Source organism: Balaenoptera ricei, chromosome 1 (genome assembly GCF_028023285.1).
Source record: "Balaenoptera ricei isolate mBalRic1 chromosome 1, mBalRic1.hap2, whole genome shotgun sequence".
NCBI lineage: Eukaryota > Metazoa > Chordata > Mammalia > Artiodactyla > Balaenopteridae > Balaenoptera > Balaenoptera ricei.
The window spans coordinates 82,599,348-82,617,979 of NC_082639.1; the positions used below are offsets into that span (position 1 = coordinate 82,599,348).

The 18,632-nt window shown below is 44.1% G+C and overlaps 1 protein-coding gene across 2 annotated transcripts in view; it reads right to left on the reverse strand.

Moving 5' to 3' along the window:
• Positions 1 to 18,632, reverse strand: part of BCAR3 (BCAR3 adaptor protein, NSP family member) — a 202,069-nt gene that overhangs the window by 104,929 nt on the left and 78,508 nt on the right. Inside the window, exons 1-2 of one of the 2 annotated variants that reach the window (XM_059926479.1) lie at positions 10,438 to 10,590; positions 2,521 to 2,848 (exon numbers count right to left, since the gene is read on the reverse strand). In XM_059926479.1, the coding sequence (XP_059782462.1) occupies positions 2,521 to 2,837 (317 nt within the window). In that variant the 5' untranslated portion in view covers positions 2,838 to 2,848; positions 10,438 to 10,590. Of the gene's footprint in view, positions 1 to 2,520; positions 2,849 to 10,437; positions 10,591 to 18,632 lie in introns of those variants that run through there. The other variant, XM_059926475.1, reaches the window with a different exon arrangement.

Here is an 18,632-nt window from a genome sequence, read left to right on the forward strand (position 1 = left end):
ATGGGAAGAAAATGAATGCAGATTAACTGGAGTGAAATCATCTAAATATGTCATTGAGAAATGACTGAGAAGCAACAGCCTCTGTTCTGAGGAAATAAGATATACTAGTTCTACACAGTGAGATGGATATACATTTGCAGTGTTTTAAACGATTTTGAAGACTCACTTTCAAAAAAACCCTATTTCAACCATGCAGTTTAATTTCTGTTCTCCGGGCTTTCGCAGTAGTGTTTCCTGGCTTTGTTCACACTGCATCCTGACCTGGAGGTGCCTCCCCCTCTTCAACACCTGCAGACACCTTCTCTTTACTTAAAACACAGATCAAATGTGAAACCTTCCCTGAACTTCAATTTCCCTCCAAGAAGGAATTAAACATTTCCCTCTCCATATTTCCATAGCAACTTACATACACAGGCATTTCACCTACAGTTGGTTTTCATATCGCAAACTGGATGTAATTAAATACATAGAGAACGTGAATTGCAGTGCCTAGACTGGCTGCAGGTTCTGTAACATGCTGGTGCTATGGAACTGCCGCTGCTTGTTGCTATAGAAACGTAAGGCTGAATGAATGGCTGGCGGCTCATTTTGTGAACTGGGCTGGAATTTATTTTGCATCTTATTTCACTTGTGTCTCATATTTTTCATTACAATGGGTCATAAAAGTGATAACATGTGTATAAGAAGTCCTGGTTAATGATAATATTGTCTAGAGCTAGGAAAATAAAGGCCATGACTTATGCAAAAGTCAAGGGTAATAAATTCTTTGAAAATATAAAAAAGAAAAATAAGAATTGGATGGATGTAGTTCATAATCTGATGCTATGATAAAAAAAAATGCTGTGGTTCCTTTTGAGGGACTTAATGCTATAGGAAGTTGGCCTTCAAAGTACTCTCAAATACTGGAAGATATTAAGAAATGGTTCTTTTTTTATTTATTTATTTATTTTTTTTTTTTTTGTTGTTGTTGTTTACTTATTTATTTATTTATTTTTGGCTGTGTTGGGTCTTTGTTTCAGTGCGAGGACTTTCTCCAATTGCGGAGAGCGGGGGCCACTCTTCATCGCGGTGCGCGGGCCTCTCACTATTGCGGCCTCTCTTGTTGCGGAGCACAGGCTCCAGATGCGCAGGCTCAGTAGTTGTGGCTCACGGGCCTAATTGCTCCGCGGCACGTGGGATCTTCCCAGACCAGGGCTCGAACCCGTGTCCCCTGCATTAGCAGGCAGATTCTCAACCACTGCGCCACCAGGGAAGCCCCTGGTTCTTTTTTTTTTTTTAGATGTTAGTTATTTTTAAGTAGATCTTTATTGGAGTATAATTGCTTCACAATACTGTGTTAGTCTCTGTCGTACAACAAAGTGAATCAGCCACATGCACACATACATCCCCATATCCCCTCCCCCGTGAGCCTTCCTCTCACCCTCCCACCCCACCTCTCTAGGTCATCGCAAAGTACCGAGCTGATCTCCCTGTGCTACGCTGCTGCTTCCCACTAGCATTTGGTAGTGAATATGTGTCTCTCACTTTGCCCCAGCTTCCCCGCCCTGCCCCGCCCCCCTCCATGTCCTCAAGTCCACTCTCTATATCTACATCTTTATTCCTGCCCTGCCACTAGTTTCATCAGTACCATTTTTTTCTTTTTTTTTTTAGATTCCATATATATGTGTTAGCATACGGTATTTGTTTTTCTCTTTCTGACTTACTTCACTCTGTATGACAGACTCTAGGTCCATCCACCTCACTACAAATAACTCAATTTTGTTTCTTTTTATGGCTGAGTAATATTCCATTGTATATATGTACCACATCTTCTTTATCCATTCATCTGTCCATGGGCATTTAGGTTACTTCCATGACCTGGCTATTGTAAATAGCACTGCAATGAATATTGGGGTGCACGTGTCTTTTTGAATCATGGTTTTCTCAGGGTATATGCCCAGTAATGGGATTGCTGGGTCATATTGTAGTTCTGTTTTTAGTTTTTTAAGGAACCTCCATACTGTTCTCCATAGTGGTTGTATCAATTTACATTCCCACCAACAGTGTAGGAGGGTTCCCTTTTCGCCACACCCTTTCCAGCATTTATTGTTTCTAGATTTTTTGATAATGGCCATTCTGACCGGTGTGAGGTAATACCTCATTGTAGTTTTGATTTTCATTTCTCTAATGATTAGTGATGTTGAGCATCTTTTCATGTTACAGTTTTTTATATTGTGGTTATTATGTTTTTTAAAATAAGAGTCCTTGTCTTTGAAAGACACATACCAAAATACTTACAGATAAAATGAGGTCTGAGATTTGCTTCAAAATAATAACTGAGGAAGGAAAGTGGGTGAGAGTACAGACAAAGCAGGCCTGGACATGAGTTGATAACTGTTGAAGCTGGGTGATGGGTCCACAGGAGTTAATGAACCTATCTTCTCTACTTTATGCATATATGACATTTTTCCTAAAAAAAGACTTAAAAAAAAAAAGCCCTTTAAAACAAATCATTTTCACTCATGAAATTAAAGAAGCTACCTGAAGGTGAAGGTTTTGCCTTTCCAGTCTTGCAGTGGGTGCTCCTGGATGACGTCCTGGCTCAGAGGTGAGTGCTGCCGTGGGGATTTGGAATGGGGGAGGGTCCCCATGTGACTGAAGTTATCACAGGACCTTACGGGAGGAGGGCCTTTCTTCTTCCGTGGAAGGGTGCCGTGTATAGACACGTCTTGATAGGCATCTGTGCGATGCTCAGCGAGAGGTGACTTGCTGCTCAGGAGGTCCATGGATGAGGCCAGGGGGAACTGGTGATTCACTGGCATGTTTCTAGGAAGGCTTGCAAACTTTCCCGCAGCCATGATTCTCAACTCTAAGTGGGGAAGAAAAGAGTGAAGGTATAAATCTAAGAAAAGCACCAGAACTGATTTCCCACTTACAAAAGGAAATGGAAATAGACCACATAACAAAAGAAAATGTTCACAGAGTGTTAAAGGACAAACACTGAGTGGCATCACTCGTGAAATTTAATACGATGGGCAGTTTACTCATCTCCTTTTTTCATCCTACAGAAGAATTCTCCTGGGTTGGCAGCAGATCCGCCAATGGAAAAGGGCAAATACATTTCAGAGACTTTAGAGGCACATGAGCCATTTTATTACTTCAGATGACTGAAGCCGATGGAAAAGCATGACTAACAAAAAAGAACACTGAGGAAAGACTCAAGGTTTCAGTAATAAATGCATTTGAGAAAACGTTCAAATATGTTAGATAATTAGCTCACGCATTCCCACCACCCTGTAAACGATAAGAACAGGTGAAGATGACTGGAATTCCTTAGCTGCTAGAACGCCTTCAGCGCCAGACCAGCCCCTCAGTTGTGCTACCCAGAGAGAGAGGACAGATCCTTTCTGTCAAAGACCTGCTGCTTATAAATAAATCAATGTTCGCTAATTAACGAAGACGGCCAGGGTCAGGGGTCAGGAGGTGGGCTACTCCTCCATACATCAGGGGCTCAGCGGGAGAGGAAAGCCACTGTGGCGTGGGGGGGGGACCTCCATGTACAACCGTCCCCCAGAGGGGTCAGGGACCTGCTTGCCGCCAGCAGGGTTGAGCAATGTACATGGGTGCCTCTATAGTCAGGGAAGAGTGGGAAGGGTGGAGAAGGAAGAGAAAATAGGGTTGGGGGACACGGATCGTGGAAAGCAAAGGAAAATGCTGTGTGCAAAAGCAGCCCCGACAGTTGTTCCCAGCTATGACCGGTAGCAGAAATGTTCACCCTGAGCAGAGTTTGCACCTCTGCCTCCTAAAAAACAAACTATGGTTTTGATCTAAGCCAAATTACATGACATTTTAAAGGCCAATATATAGAGATAAAGAAACACAAGACTGAATAAAAATTCGGGCTAGTCCCAGGAGACATAAGGATCCAGAATCTGCACCACCAGTCATGGTATCAGACTGGTCTAGAGATCACAGCTGCATAGCTAAGCCCAAAGTGCTGGTCTTCCCCGAGCCTGGTGAGGAGATCATCTCTTTGCACTGTGGTCTCTTCTCAAGCCTTGCAGCCCCCATTCCTCACAGACCACCCTTTCCACTGCAAAGGGAACGATGCTGAGTGAAAATCATCACTCACTAGCACCACCGCAGAGACAGTTCCACAAAGGAACCGGGGACTTGGGATGTGGCTTGGAGACAACCAAGAAGAACACAGCCCTCCAGAAGCTGGCAGAGTAAGAGGTGGAACCAGGACAAAGACAGCAGGGTATGCAAAGGAAGCAAATGACAACGCGCACACACACACACACACACAATCCACTGTTCCTACAACAGAGACAGACACCCGAGTGCTGGCGGCTGGGTGGAAGGAGACCCTCCACGCAAGGCATATAATCTGAACCCTGTCCTCAGCTCTTTGCCAAGCCTGGTAATTCTGAGGCCTGTCTGCTCTGTGTCTATCTGGGACCACACAGAAGGCCTGCCTCCCAGCGGGTGCGGACAATGGACTGAGTCCCCACGTGGGCCCCTCCCAGGCCTGGCCAGTACCTGGCACACTGTCAGCACTTGTTCAATGTTAATCGTCGTTATTAAAAAAGAAACCAAACTCCCCGGCCCTCCCGGCCTGACCACAGGTGACGTAAGCCGACGAGGATTCCCTCACCCTTCGCGCACACATTCATAGCTATGAACTCTCACCTGTCCGAGCAATCAGCACCTCCCTTCTTTATAGACAGGCCTGGATCATTCCCAAGAACCTGGTGGTGAGGCCCAAAGCTCCCCCACAGAACCTCTTCGTGTACAAAGGCCCACAGGGTTGGTCACATCTACCTCCAGGCTAGGACAACGGACCAGAGTTACCCTGGCTCCAGTGTCTCCAGTAGCCTGTTTCCTCTCTGCTTATCCAAGGTCTATCTATTTCAAGATTGAGCCGAAGTGCTTCAGAATGCCCTTCAGCAAGCTATCCTCACCTCAGTGTATTCTCAAGGGATGTTAACACCTGCCCTTCCTACTTTCAATTCAACAAACATTTAAGTGCCTACTCCAGATAAGAGACTCAGAGAAACAAAGATGCATAAACCTCAATCCCAGACTATGAACTCAAAAGAGACAATACAGTTGACACCTGAACAATGAGGGGCTAATCTGCATATAACTTATAGTCAGCCCTGCATATCCACGGTTCCCCCGTATCCACAGATTCAACCAATCACGGACCATGTACTGTAGTATTTACTATTGAAAAATATCTGTGTATAAGTGGACCTGTGCAGTTCAAACCTGTGTTGTTCAAGGGTCAACTGTAATATAATTCATCAATGGGACCCTTAACATGCTGGAGTGAAGAATAATTAATTTTGACAAAAGGGCTCAAGGAGGATCTCAGAGAGGGCATCACTGGAGATGAAGGATTTTGAAAGGCTGAAAATTGTAGGGAAAAGCCCTCCAAGAGGATGTGACAACAGCAGATGCATAAGGGCAGGGAAGTGCCCCTACAGGCTCAGGAAACTGAGTCACGCGGTGTGGCTTGAGTCAAGTTGAGAAGCATTTCCTGGAAGAAGCACAGCTTAGGACCAGATCATGAAGTCTTGAAGGCTGTGTTAAGGTGTCTGAACCTGACTGTCAGTGCTAGGGAAGCTCGGGAAGGGTGGCATGGAATCCAGTCTGTGCCTGGGTAGGGAGCTCTGGTCATTCTGGAGGGAGAGAAGGGAGGTGGGGAGGTCAGTCAGCAACAAGCCAGCAAGGAGTGATGGAGGACTCTGACCTGGGGCAGTGGCCACGGGAAGGGAAAGGAAGGGCAGAGCGAGGGGCTAGGAGCTTGAGGCCTCTGGCTGGGAGGAAGGAGGTCACAGCCAAGGGAGGACAGGGCTATGTGGTAACGCACTGAGTAGCGCAAGAGGGAACCCCTGCGGGCAGGCGAGAGGGTAACAAGCTCACCACTGGGGCTGCTGAGTGTGAGGCACCGGTAGGGCAGTTCGGTCTAGCAGGCTAGATACTGGTATGTGCAATTAGGGGCCAGGACAGGATGTCGATTTTTAAGAGTCATCAACATCAAGGGAATATTTAAACCAGTGAGTAGATCCCTCAGTTGGTTATTATCAGCTGTGATAACAGTTGTGAAACTACCTCTTAAACTGTCAGGAACCATACAATATCCATGAATTATATCCTTACCCTCTCTCACCTGGGCTGCTTCAAGCCTATAAGGACCAACGCAAGGGATAAATTCTGAAAACTTAAATCGGCGCCTCTCAACCTGGCTGCACATTAAGAGTCCTCGGAGAAGCTTTTAAAATCCCAACACCCATGCCGTGAGCCAGACCAACAAAATTACAATCTCGGTGGGTAGGACCCTGGCATCAGTCTTGTTAAAGCTCCCCTAGTATTGTTCAGTGTGGAGCCAAGTTTGAGGACCACCAGGTAAGCGAGTTTCTTTGGTACAGAGCAACTGGCACCCAGATTAGTTTCTGGGTAACAGAATAGAATAACAATGAGAAAGCATCACTCAGGCAACAGAAGCGTTCCCTCATTCTTCATTCAACACACATTTAAGGAGGGCCTCCTGGGTGGCGGGGACTGTGTGGGTGTTGGAGACGTGTCAAACGCTATCCTCACGAGGTTCCTACCCTGCAGAGGAAGCAGACAGTAAGTAATGACCATACGTGTTGGTGATTCCCAGTGCCGTGGGAGCGCGCAGAGCGGGGACTGGGGGCCTAGTTTAATCTAGCAGCCAGGAAAGGTTTCCCGGAGGAAGGGCTGCTGACCTGAAGGATGTGAAGTAGGGTTTAATTACCAGAGGGAGAAGATCATCCAAGCTGAAGTTTCCAGAGTTACAGTTAAATTTCTCAGCTGCAGTTAAATTGGAAATACACAGGCCAGGCTCTCCTCTACAACTTGCTGCCTCTAACTTGGGACTCTTTCCCATTAAAGTACAGCCTTGCCCTGTGTCTAGTCACTTGGAAAGACTGGCTCCAGCCTGGGCCCTATGTCAAGCTTGAATCCATCCAACGATGGGGGAGGTGGGCCCTGGCCAGAGACCTAACTTTAAACAAACAACCAACAACAACAAAAAAACTAAAGCGGGGCAGGGAATGGAAGGGAGAATTATAGGTGGAAGAAACTCATTTGCAGTCTGTTGGTTGCTCTGTTTCCTACCTGAGTTTACTTTTATTTTTTTCTAGACTCCAGGAACCTGGGGGAAATCCAGGGGTGGAAGTGCATGGAATCTAGGTTCAAGGTACGTACTTTCCATTCTGACAGAGGAGCCACAACCCCATTTGACCACTAGGCAGAATCTCAGCATGTGATATGTAGATGGAATCTCAGAGAATCAAGCCCCTCTCTTTTTCCAGATAAGGAAAATGAACGTTCATTCACTCAATATATAGTCTCCAAGAGTTTACAATGTACTAAAGCTGAGGATATAAAAACCTAGATGAGGTCCTGATCTCATTGAGCCTACACTGTGATGGGGAAGTCCAACCAACACAGACAACAAACTAGATAATATCCCAGTCGTAAGTACCCTAAAGAACATGAAACAGGATGACATGATAGAATACACTTGTTGGGGATGGAGGGCTATTTTTTACTACAGTGGTCTGGGAAGACCTCTCTGAAGAGGTAACAATGACGTGAGACCTGAAAAAAGAGAAGGAACCAGTAAGAGAGGATCAAATGGAGTTCCAGGCAGGGGATTCGGCAAATGTGAAGGTCTTGAGGTGGGAACATGTGGTTGGAAGAGCACAGTGGAGACTAAATTCAAGTCTCGAGTGTTTGGCTCCTATGTTTTCTCCACTTGGGGATGTTTCTGTCTTGATGTTCCTAGTCATTATGTACTTCTTATGTACTATTTAATTTTTTTAAAATCAAACATGGTGTGACTCAGAACCTAGGCTTTGAAGTAAGACACAAGTTCAAATCCCTACTGTGCCAAGGTCTTACTGTGTGGCCTGGGACAAGTGACTCAACCTCTCTGACAGTCAGTTTCTCATTTGTAAAAATGGGTTAACAATACCTATTTCATGGAGTTGTTGTGAAAAGTAACTGTGATTGTGTCTGTAAGCCCTTGACATACAGCAAGCATTCAAAAAATAGCAGGTCTCCTCTAGGCAGGGCAGGGACCATGTCTGTCTTGCTTGTAATTGTTTCCCTATCACAAAGAGAGTTCACAAATGAAGTCACTGCTTCTGGGGAAGACTGCAACCAGGAAGGGTGAGGAGGGAAATGTTTTAACCTAGAGCAATAGACGTAACAACAGCAAACCAAGTAGGATGTGGGCATAGATACACAGGCACACTAAGTGAGCTCATATGCCATCTTTAAATAAAAGCCCAGGTAAGACTTTGGCCATCCAACTTCACCTCTCTCTACTGTGCAGGTAAACAGACACAGTGTCCTGATTCAGTCTAATAAAAGATCTTGAAATATATACAAAGGTCAAAGACTCTACATCTTGATATGAAAATACGAGACCCATGTGAACGTTCAAAGAGCTGAAATCTTGATAGGGATGAGAGTGAGCCTGACACACTCCCAACCTATGTGCTACCTTCCTAACCCCGGTCAGCGGCTGTACTCTGAAATGCTTGTGAACAGCAGGACTGACTCACTTGCTTTATAAAGATGTCTCAAAGAAACTGATGATCACACGCAAGTCGAGACAGAGATAAGAAGCCCACTTGTTTGAATTTTTCTATTTTACTTCTTTTTTTTTCTATTTTACTTCTGAAATGAGATATTTTCAAGTTAAATTCACAGATGGTCATCTGATGTGGGCTTTAAGAACTTTCTATCATATTTTAAACTCTGGAAACGTAACCTTTTCACTGCCCCATTATGACCATGACAGAGAATTTACAATCCAGATCTGTAGTTTTATATCTTCTCTGCAGAGGCAGACAGGAAGAGGAGATGGAAAAACCACACATATAAAATTGGCTTATCCGCTAAGAATGAAGTTTTGCTTGGGTTTAGGAATTAAGAGTATCCCTTTATTTTGAAGTAAATTATGAAGTCTAGCCAAATGATTGAAGTATGAATAATTCCTCCATGGATTGTATTTCAAGCAACACAGCACAGGATCTACATGATAAGGGTCTTAAGATTAGCATCCATTTGACAAGCAGTCCTTTCTATATGAATAGGAGATTGAGATCTTGGTTAGTCATTCTGGAAATGTCACGCTTCCCAGAGGCAGTTTAGGGAAAGTTGGAGTCAGGGAATGAGGGAGCCATTGGCATGGGAAGTTGTTTACGTTATATTCCATACGTCCCCTTGCACACTCACATACAACTGCTTGGCCTGTGGCTTCCCCCCTTTATTAACTGGGCAGCCCCTTGCCACTTGGGACTCTCTGAGCCCGGCCCCCAGCACCGAGGCCTCCCCCTTCCTCCCGGATCTCGCTTCACTCCTTGGCAACAAGCAGGGAGATTATCCGCCCTCAAACTGACCTTCCCTCCGCCGATGTGTTTTCCTTGGAGAGATCAGTGTAGCCTTGGTATATAAGGGTCAAGGTTTAAAAGAATCTCTGAATGCATGGCTCTACTTTCTATCTCAGCGAATGGCTTTAGGTGAAAGCAGACATGAGGTTAGGCGAGCAATCTTTCACCTTCGCACGTTGCTTCAAGTGAGTTAAAACCAAAACCAGAGTTTTCCACTCCCCCAACCCCCAGCCACGACCCACTGTTGTTACTCCACGAAACACGCCGGCTCGTCAGCTGCTTTGGAGCCCACTTGACTTCTCCCCGACGAGTGTCTACACCTGATCAAACTTTTAAAGTGGACGCAGCCTTAGCGGGTAAGGAAAGACGGGCTGAGACCGGAACCTCCTGCCTGTTGCGCCCACCGTCCCTTGTTTCCCAGCCTTCACCTCCCCTTCCCTCCCCTCTCCGACGCAGTGGGAGCGACACAACCAACTATTCATTCTTTCTCAACAAAGGGAGCGAGGGAGGGAGATGTCAACAGTTGCGGGGCGGGCTCCTTCGCTTTCTCTGCAAACTTTCCAAGAGATTAGTGGAGAAACTCGCCTCCTCCAAGCCCAGGGCTTCCCCCTCCCCGGCCCTCGCATCCCTCGACCCCCACCGGCTTCTGGGGCAGAGAGAGAGACGGAACCAGGAGGCGCGGCTGGATGCGCAGGGGGTCGGAGAGGCCAGCGCCTGGAAAGATGCCGCTCAAGAGCAAAGAGCAGAGATGCTCGCCGCACGTCGCTTCTCGCCTCCCGCCGCGGGCCCCTCCTGGGGAATCCCAGCCGGTTCAGAGGCCCCTAAGGGAGCAGCCCGGTCCCCCATTCAGCCACTCCAGTCCCCAATCGCCAACTCGGATGGGGGTGGGGTGCGCCGGTTCTACTTTCCCCATAGCCTGAAGTTCGCCGACAGACTTCCCAGTCCGTCCTGCAAGGGGAGGGGGAGGCCGAGGCGCCCCGAGAGGAGCCGCACGCCCGCGGGACACGCGGCGGAGACTCACCTCCCCGCGCGGCGCCCGGGCTCTCCGGCTGGGGCTCAGAGGCGCGGCACGGTCTGCTCCGCGCCGCGGCTGCTCCCGGAGCAGGAGCCGCTCATGATCGGTGGGGCGCGCCAGCCGAGAAGCCCGCGCGCCGCTCGCCTGTGCGCCCGGCGTTTGCGGCTCCGCTCCCGCCCCACCCCCGGCCGCGGCAGCTGCAGGCGCTGCTCTAAGCCGGCGGCGCGCACTCCGTCCCTCAACTGGTGATTTGCGGCTTCCCGGCCCCACCCCGGCGAGCCTATTCGCGCAGCCTTGCAGAGCCCCCCGCGACATTTACATGCGCTGACCTCGCCTTGCCCTCCTCTGCCCGGATTTTAGAGTTTGGCTCTCCTCGTACCTCCCGAGAAGCCAGTCCTCAAGTGTAGATCGACCACTTCCTCACTGTACGCCTCACGAGAGACAACCCCACCTAATCCACTCCTCTCCCCTCCCCGCGTTATTTCATTACCCAGCAGATCTGCTTTGCTTGTCTGCAGACACCTGGCTGGCTTTCAGTTTAAAGGGGTTTGATGGGATAAAGACCAGGTAACCACAGATGACCAAGCCATGGGAACAAGCAAATCAATCACACCCACCTGGACATATTGAAAGCCAAGTGGGAGGTGGAAGTGGCACTCCAGTACTAGATGGCTTGGTGGGGTAAAAAATTGGAGCCTGGTGGAGGACTTACACTACCAGATATAAAGACCTATTATAAAGCTGTAGAAATAGTAATTGGCAGCAAGGATAGACGATAGAATAGAGAGACCAGAAACAGACCTATAGTATATGGTCACCTGATTTACATTCAAGATACTGATGTGATGCACTGGGGAAAGGGTGGTCTGTCTTTTCAGTAAATGATGCTGGATCAACTGAACACCCACATGGAGAAAAAAGAAGAATCTTGACCTCTACCTTATACCATACCAAAAAATCTATTCCAGAAGGATTTTAACTCTAACTGTATAAGGTAAAACAATAAAACCATCCAAAGTAAATATCAAAAAACATCTTCATGACCTTAAGGTAGGCAAAGACTTCTTAAACATATACAGCACTAACATAAAGGAAAAAAACTGATCATTGGATAACATTACAATTAAGAACTCCTGTTCATTCTAAGACACCATTAGTGAAAAAGCAAGCCACAGAGTGAGACAAGATAATTGCAACACACATATCCAAAAAAAGGACTTATATAGAATATATAAAGGACACTCACAAATCAGTACGAAAAAGGCAGAAAAACCTAATTGAAAATAGGCAGAATATTTCAACAGGCATTTTTCAAGAGGGGATAAACAGGCATTTCTCAAAAAGTCAAAAAACATATGAAAAGGTTCTCAACTTATTAACTATCCCAGAAATGCAAGTTGAACTTGCAATGTGATCTCCCTTCACACCCACCAGAATAGCTAAAATTAGAGAATTTTGTATAACACTTTAGAAACCTATTTGGCATTTTCTACTATATTAACTTATAGTCTGTGACCTACCGATTCCATCCCTAGTTATATACCCAACAAAGATATATACACATATTCACCAAAAGACATGTTCAAAAATGCTTATAGCATCTCTCTTTATAACAGCCCAAAAGAAACAACCCAGATGTCCATTAACAGAAGAGAGAGAAACTGTGTAGAATACTATAAGAATGAATGGACTATGTCTACACTCAACAAGATGCATGACTCTCATGAATATGACGTTGAGTGAAAGAAACTAGACACAAATGGGTATATGTAAACTTCAAAAACAGCCAGAACATATCTATGATGTTAGAGGTGAAGATAGTGGTTATCTTGAGGAGTGTGTAGTGATGGAAAGGGAACCCAGAAGAGTCTCTAGGTGCTGGTAATATTCTATTTCTTGATCCAGGTTCTGGTTACATAGATGTGTCCTATTTAATAAAAAATAACTATCCCTCATTTTATAAAAATTGATTGGTTTGTGCACTGCTCTGTACATATGTTTTACTCCAATTAAAATATTTTTTAAATTGTGCCACGTTGGTATATTTTGTATCCTTTTCATTCCCCTAAGAAAGAACCATTGGCAAGGCTGCAAGATTCTAAGTGCAGCATTCTCAAGAATCAGTTTCTACCTTTTCCTTATGGGTGTTTTTGTGGGTTTGTCTTTATCTTTCCTGCCTCATTAGAAGCATAAACTTTTTTTGTAAGATTTTTTTGATGTGGAACATTTTTAAAGTCTTTATTGAATTTGTTACAATATTGCTTCTGTTTTATGTGCTGGTTTTTTGGCCCCAAGGCATGTGGGATTTTAGCTCCCCAACCAGGGATCGAACCCTCACCCCCTGCATTGGAAGGTGAAGTCTTAACCACTGGACCACAGGGAAGTCCCTAGAAGCATAAACTTTTAACTTTTGTTCGATCTTCCCAAAGTATTTAGTGCAGTGAATGTCAAACAGACCAGCTGGTACATTTCTAAACTGAATTATTAGAAAGACATTTACTGACTTTCTGTTGCTCTGAAGTGTCATTAAGAGCAGTGGTAAAACTTTGGTTTTTCTTGATTTTCAAAATTCCCTGAGCACCTACTATGGGTAAAGTTTCTACTGAGTGACGCACCATGGCGAGGTAGCAATAAAGACTAGAAGACAACTTATACAAGTCACTATCCCTCTCAGTCCCTCTATTTCCTCATGAGTGAGTGAGTAAATAAATGTTAGAAGTCAAGGAAATAATAGATGTGAAAGTGCCTAGCATATAATAGTTCTCATTAACTATTACTGGAACTGATGACACATCCTATTATTTGTCTTCACAATACCCCTGGTGAGGTAGGAGGCATCTCTATCCTGATTTATATGGGAGGAAACAGACTGAGAAAGATTAATTAATTTCAACTATAAATTCATTCAACAAACATTTGTTGTTTACCTACTATGTGCCAAGATCCATAGCTAGTGAGAAGCAGAGTCAGAATTTGAATCAGATATTTTAACTTCAAGTTCAGTGGTCTTTCCACCACATCACAACTACTTTCACATTTGTATCCCCAGTGCCTAGCACATAGTAGGTGATCAATACATTCATGGATGAGTAATAGGAGTTTTTTTTTTTTAATTAAAAAAATTTTTAATTTATTTTTGGCTGTGTTGGGTCTCTGTTGCTGTGCGCAGGCTTTCTCTAGTTGTGGTGAACAGGGGCTACTCTTCATTGCGATGTGCAGGCTTCTCATTGTGGTGGCTTCTCTTGTTGCGGAGCACGGGTTCTAGGTGAGCAAGCTTCAGTAGTTGTGGCTCACGGGCTCAGCAGTTGTGGCTTGCGGGCTCTAGAGCACAGGCTCAGTAGTTGTGGTGCGCAGGCTTAGTTGCTCTGCGGCATGTGGGATCTTCCTGGAGCAGGGCTCGAACCCCTGTCCCCTGCATTGGCAGGTGGATTCCTAACCACTGCACCACCAGGGAAGTCCCATAGGAGTATTTTTAATATAAGCTTTTGATTAGGTAATATGGTTCATATATTACACATGATTCACAAATTATATACACATACACACACACACACACACACTTTTATATATATATTAAATGGTATACAGTGAAAAGTCCCCCTCTTAACTCTTTCTCCCATCTGCCAGTCCCCTCCCACCGCAGGTAACAACTGTTTTTAATATGTGTGCCTGCCAGAATTTCTCTAAGTGTGTGTGTTATTCCCCACTCCTACACAAAAAGTAACATGCTATACCCATAGTTCTTCACTTTGCTTATTTTTTTCACTTAATATATCTGGGAGATTTACCCATATTAGTGCACGGTATTCCTTTGAAGAGATGTACCATAATTTATTCAATTAGTGCCCTATTGATGGACAGTTAGGTTGTCTCCAATCCTTTCCTATTACAAATGATACTGTAATGAATAATCTTGAACATATGTCATTGGTATGTGTAAGTATATCTGTAAGATAAATTTCCAGAGGTAAAATTGCTGAGTCAAAGGGTATATGCCTTTGTAATGTTGATAAGTAATGCCAAATTGCCATCCATAGGAATTGGACCAATTTACACACCCCAGCAATATAAGAAAACGTTTATTTCCCCACATTCTTTTCAGAAGGTATTAAACTTCTGAATTTTTGCCAATCTGGTAAGTAAAATATGAATTTTAGTGCAATTTAAATTTGCAGTTCTCATAATAAGTGAGGCTGCTCATCTTTTCATGTTGAGTAGCTATTTGTTTTTCTTTTTTGGAATTTGCACTTCTGTTTTTCTATCTATTTGTAGGTCTTTTTATTATGACTTTTTTAGGGCCCCCTTCCATATTAGGAAGCTTAGCTCTTTGTGGTATGAACTGCAAATATGTCCTCAATGATAATATTAAAGAAAAAAAGTGATATCTGTAAAGTCCTGTTATTTTAGGAAGCTCATTCCGGAAGCCATAAGGAGTGAACTAGAGAAGTGAGAGCCAAGGTGGGACACTGATTAGAAGGCTATAGCCATAGCCTTATTGTCACATGACAAGGGCTCTGACTAGGCTGGGGGCAGTGGAAATGGAAGTTAAGGACCAAAGTTATTACCAAGAAATAAATGGCAAGAGTTAATAATTAGCAATGATAATAACAGTAGCTACAACTGGTTTAGGAGTAACAACGACCAAGAACTATGCTGAGTGCTTTACCAGCTTTAAGCTGTGAGCTGGTACTATTATTGCCCCTATTTCACAAATGAGATAAGTGAGTTTTAGCAGTTAAGTAACTTACCCAAATTCACTCTAGATGTAAGTGGCAGAACCAAGGCAAACCCCAGGTCTATCTGACCCAGCTGCCTGGCAGAGTGAAGGAAAATGATCAAAGGTCTGCAGGCTGAGTACCTGAGTAATGCCTGGCTTGATGACAGATGTAGAAGAAGCCAGAGAACAGCTGCCGCGGGCTGGAGAGCAACATGCTCACTCTTAGGTACACCGAGCATTTTTCAAAGCCTTTCATGTATATGATCACTCTTCCCACAATGTCTCTGTGAGTCAAAGGGGCTAGTATTATCCCCATCTTACTGATGAGAAGACTGAGGCACCATGAAATTAAATAACCAGTCCCAGCTCATATGTCTTATTCTCTGGGCCACCTTCCCTAAAACTCAGAACAGGGCAGATTCCTTGCTTATATGTGTCTTACCGTCTCCTTTCCTTCCTGGAATTTGTCACAGTTCATAATTACACATTTATTTCTGTTATTTTTGTTTAACATCTGTTGCTCTATAGTCTCTAAGATCCAAGTCTGGTTTTGCGTTTGCTTTGTTCCTAGTTTGGCGCACATGATTGGCAGGCAGTAGATATATACTGAATGAATGAATGAACTCCTGGCCTCTAGACGGTTTGTCCTTTCATCTTTGTACTACATCATAAAGCTCCCTATAAGCTAAATAATATAATTCCATGGATGTGGGCTGTGCTATAAACAATCTGAGGATTCAGATTTCTTTAAGTCTACAGCTAGCTTCCACATTAATGTTTAGACAGCAAAACCCTGGGCTGCTTCAACCAAAGAGACATAAGAAAGGACAACATAATCAGTGAGATGGAGTTGATGACTTCAGGGCAGTGCACGAGGCTTTGTCAGGGAGCACTCACCCTGGAGCTGATCCCCTCCTGCCACAAAGTAATTTGTTGAGCCTCACCCCATAACATCATTAGTTAACAGGTAGCTGGGGCATGCACTTTAAGGAAGAATAACTCCTAAAATTTCAGCTTTGCCCAGCTCTAAATGGTAACAAGTAAGGAACAACAGATGCTTAAGCTATCACTGATGAAGACCAAACAGAAAATATGAACCTGAGCAATCACAGACAGAGAGACTGACAATTCCCTGAGTTTACTATGTAATAAATCACTGACCCAAAGAAGGGACAGCTCTGACATATACCAGAGCAGCAAATGCTGTGGTATTTTCTGAAGCCTTACCCTCTAGGCTCCTGGCCCATGAAGAGTTAGCCATGGACTTGGTGTCATGGGAATCCCAGTCTACCAAGCAGAGAAGTCAACTCAGCTTCCAAAAGGCCTGTATGATGGCTATAAATGCCCTGTCATATTGGCTAGAGAAGTCACTGTAGGAGGGCTACAGTTCGATAGATCCTCAATAAATACTTACTTACTGAATGAGTGAGTGAGTGAGTGAGTGAGTGAGTGAAAAAGAGATGGAGTTCTTGGTAACACAGGCTCATTTTCTATACAAGGTGCACATTTGAACTACCTGTTCACCAAACTCTGGACCCTTGTCCCCAGTTACTTCCTTAATCTGATGAGCAGCTTTGCATTAATTAGCTTCCCAACTTATGCAACAGTTGGAAGGAAATACTCTAAAATGCCTCTGGATAATTATGGAATACCAGGTGATTTTAATTTCCTTATTTACACAGCTCCCCCTTTCCATTTTTTTCTTCAGTAAGCATGTATTATTTTTATTATTAAAAATGTCACTTAGAAAACCAATTCATTGAGCCCTACCATATGGAAATCATCACCAGCCCAGGGAGAGATGAAGATGAGTACATCAACAGGAACTTCTGTCCTTGGGGGGAATACAGCACAGGTACAGAGAGAAGGATTGGCTGCAACAGAGGTTCCTGTGCTGTGGGAAGGCAGAGAAGGGAGACATGGGTCACAGACTCTTGATGCTGGTGAAAATAAAGGAGAGAAGTTTTGAAGAAGAAATGCTTTACTATGGAAATGAAGAGCAAAGAAACAAATGTATGGGAAACCTAGTGCAATGGTCACCTGGCTGCCCTCTTGAGTTACAGTGGGGAAGGGCTCAGTTTAGATGCTGCAGACTGTCCAGTGGCAGGTGGAGGTGAGCTCTGCCAGCATTGTTCTAGTGCAGAAGAAGGAAGCTGGACAGTTAGAGCAAATGAAGGGAGCATGAAGCCTACCTATACAGGAGAAGCCAGGCTGATGGAAAAACCTCACTTACTTGGATATACTCATTCAATCTTTGAGAGCAAAGGTGGCCTTCCAGATGAGTGGGCTTCAGCCCAAGAGCATGATTTGTGAGATGTGGCTAAGACTCTCACACCTACCATCTTAAAAAAAAAAATCTTCTTAGCAATCTTATCACTTAAAACTCTATCTTTAGCTGCTCATTCCTTTGTGTTAGGCGCTGACCTCTCTCTGCCATCCTCCTTTTTGTAAAACAATGTTAATCCTTAATGGATGACTTAACAGAACACAGGCTCTAAATGTGCCCTTTGCCCAGTGCCTCTACTTCTAGGAATCTGTCCTGCACAAATGCTCACTCACCTGTACATACCAAGATATTGATAGCAGCATTATTTGCAGTTTTAAAAAAGTGTTTGCAGAGGGATGACTAAATTATAGCACACCTATACTATTCAGCTGATATGAATGAGGTAATTCTATAGATCCTGACACAGAAAGATATCTGTGAAATGTTATTAAGTGAAAAAAGCAAGCTACCCCATTAATGTAAATATAACAAACTTGTTATTTGTGTGGGATTATGTGTTTACATGTACAAAACATCTGGAAGAATTTCCTTCCATCAAACTGAGGGGTGAAGTTGACAGGAGTGAGAGAGGAATTTGCTTTTCCCTCCATGTTATCCTAAACTGTTTGCATTTTTTCCAATGAGCACTGATTGCTTTCATAATTAAAAATAATTTATACAGCACTTACTATGTGCCAGGTACTGTTCTAAGAGTTTTATGTATATTCACTCATTTAATTCTGACAATAATCCTGTGAGGTGGCACTATTCTTATCCCTTTTTATAGATAAGGACTCAGTCCTTGCCCAGGTCACACAGAGATATATAAAGGTGCTGAGCTTTGAACCCATGCCAGATGGCTCAGACTTCATGCTCTTAATCACTAGATCATAGTGCCTCAAAAAGATGATGTAAATAAATAAGTAGCACTGCTTTTAGAATCAGACACACCTGCATTTGAATCCCAGTTTCTCCTGATTAGTTGGGTGATTCTTAGCAAGTGTCTTACTTCTAGCTCAGTTTCCCCATCTGTAAAATGGAGATGATCGTCGCATACCTCATGAGACTGTTATGAGAACTACACAGATATGTTCAGCGCCAGGCGCTTAGCAAGTACTTGATAAATATAGACTATTTCCTCTATTAAGATTAAATTACCAGTCCTTTAATGCATGCTAATTTGATTGGCTCTTTTCTTGATTGGCTGCCTGGCCGCAT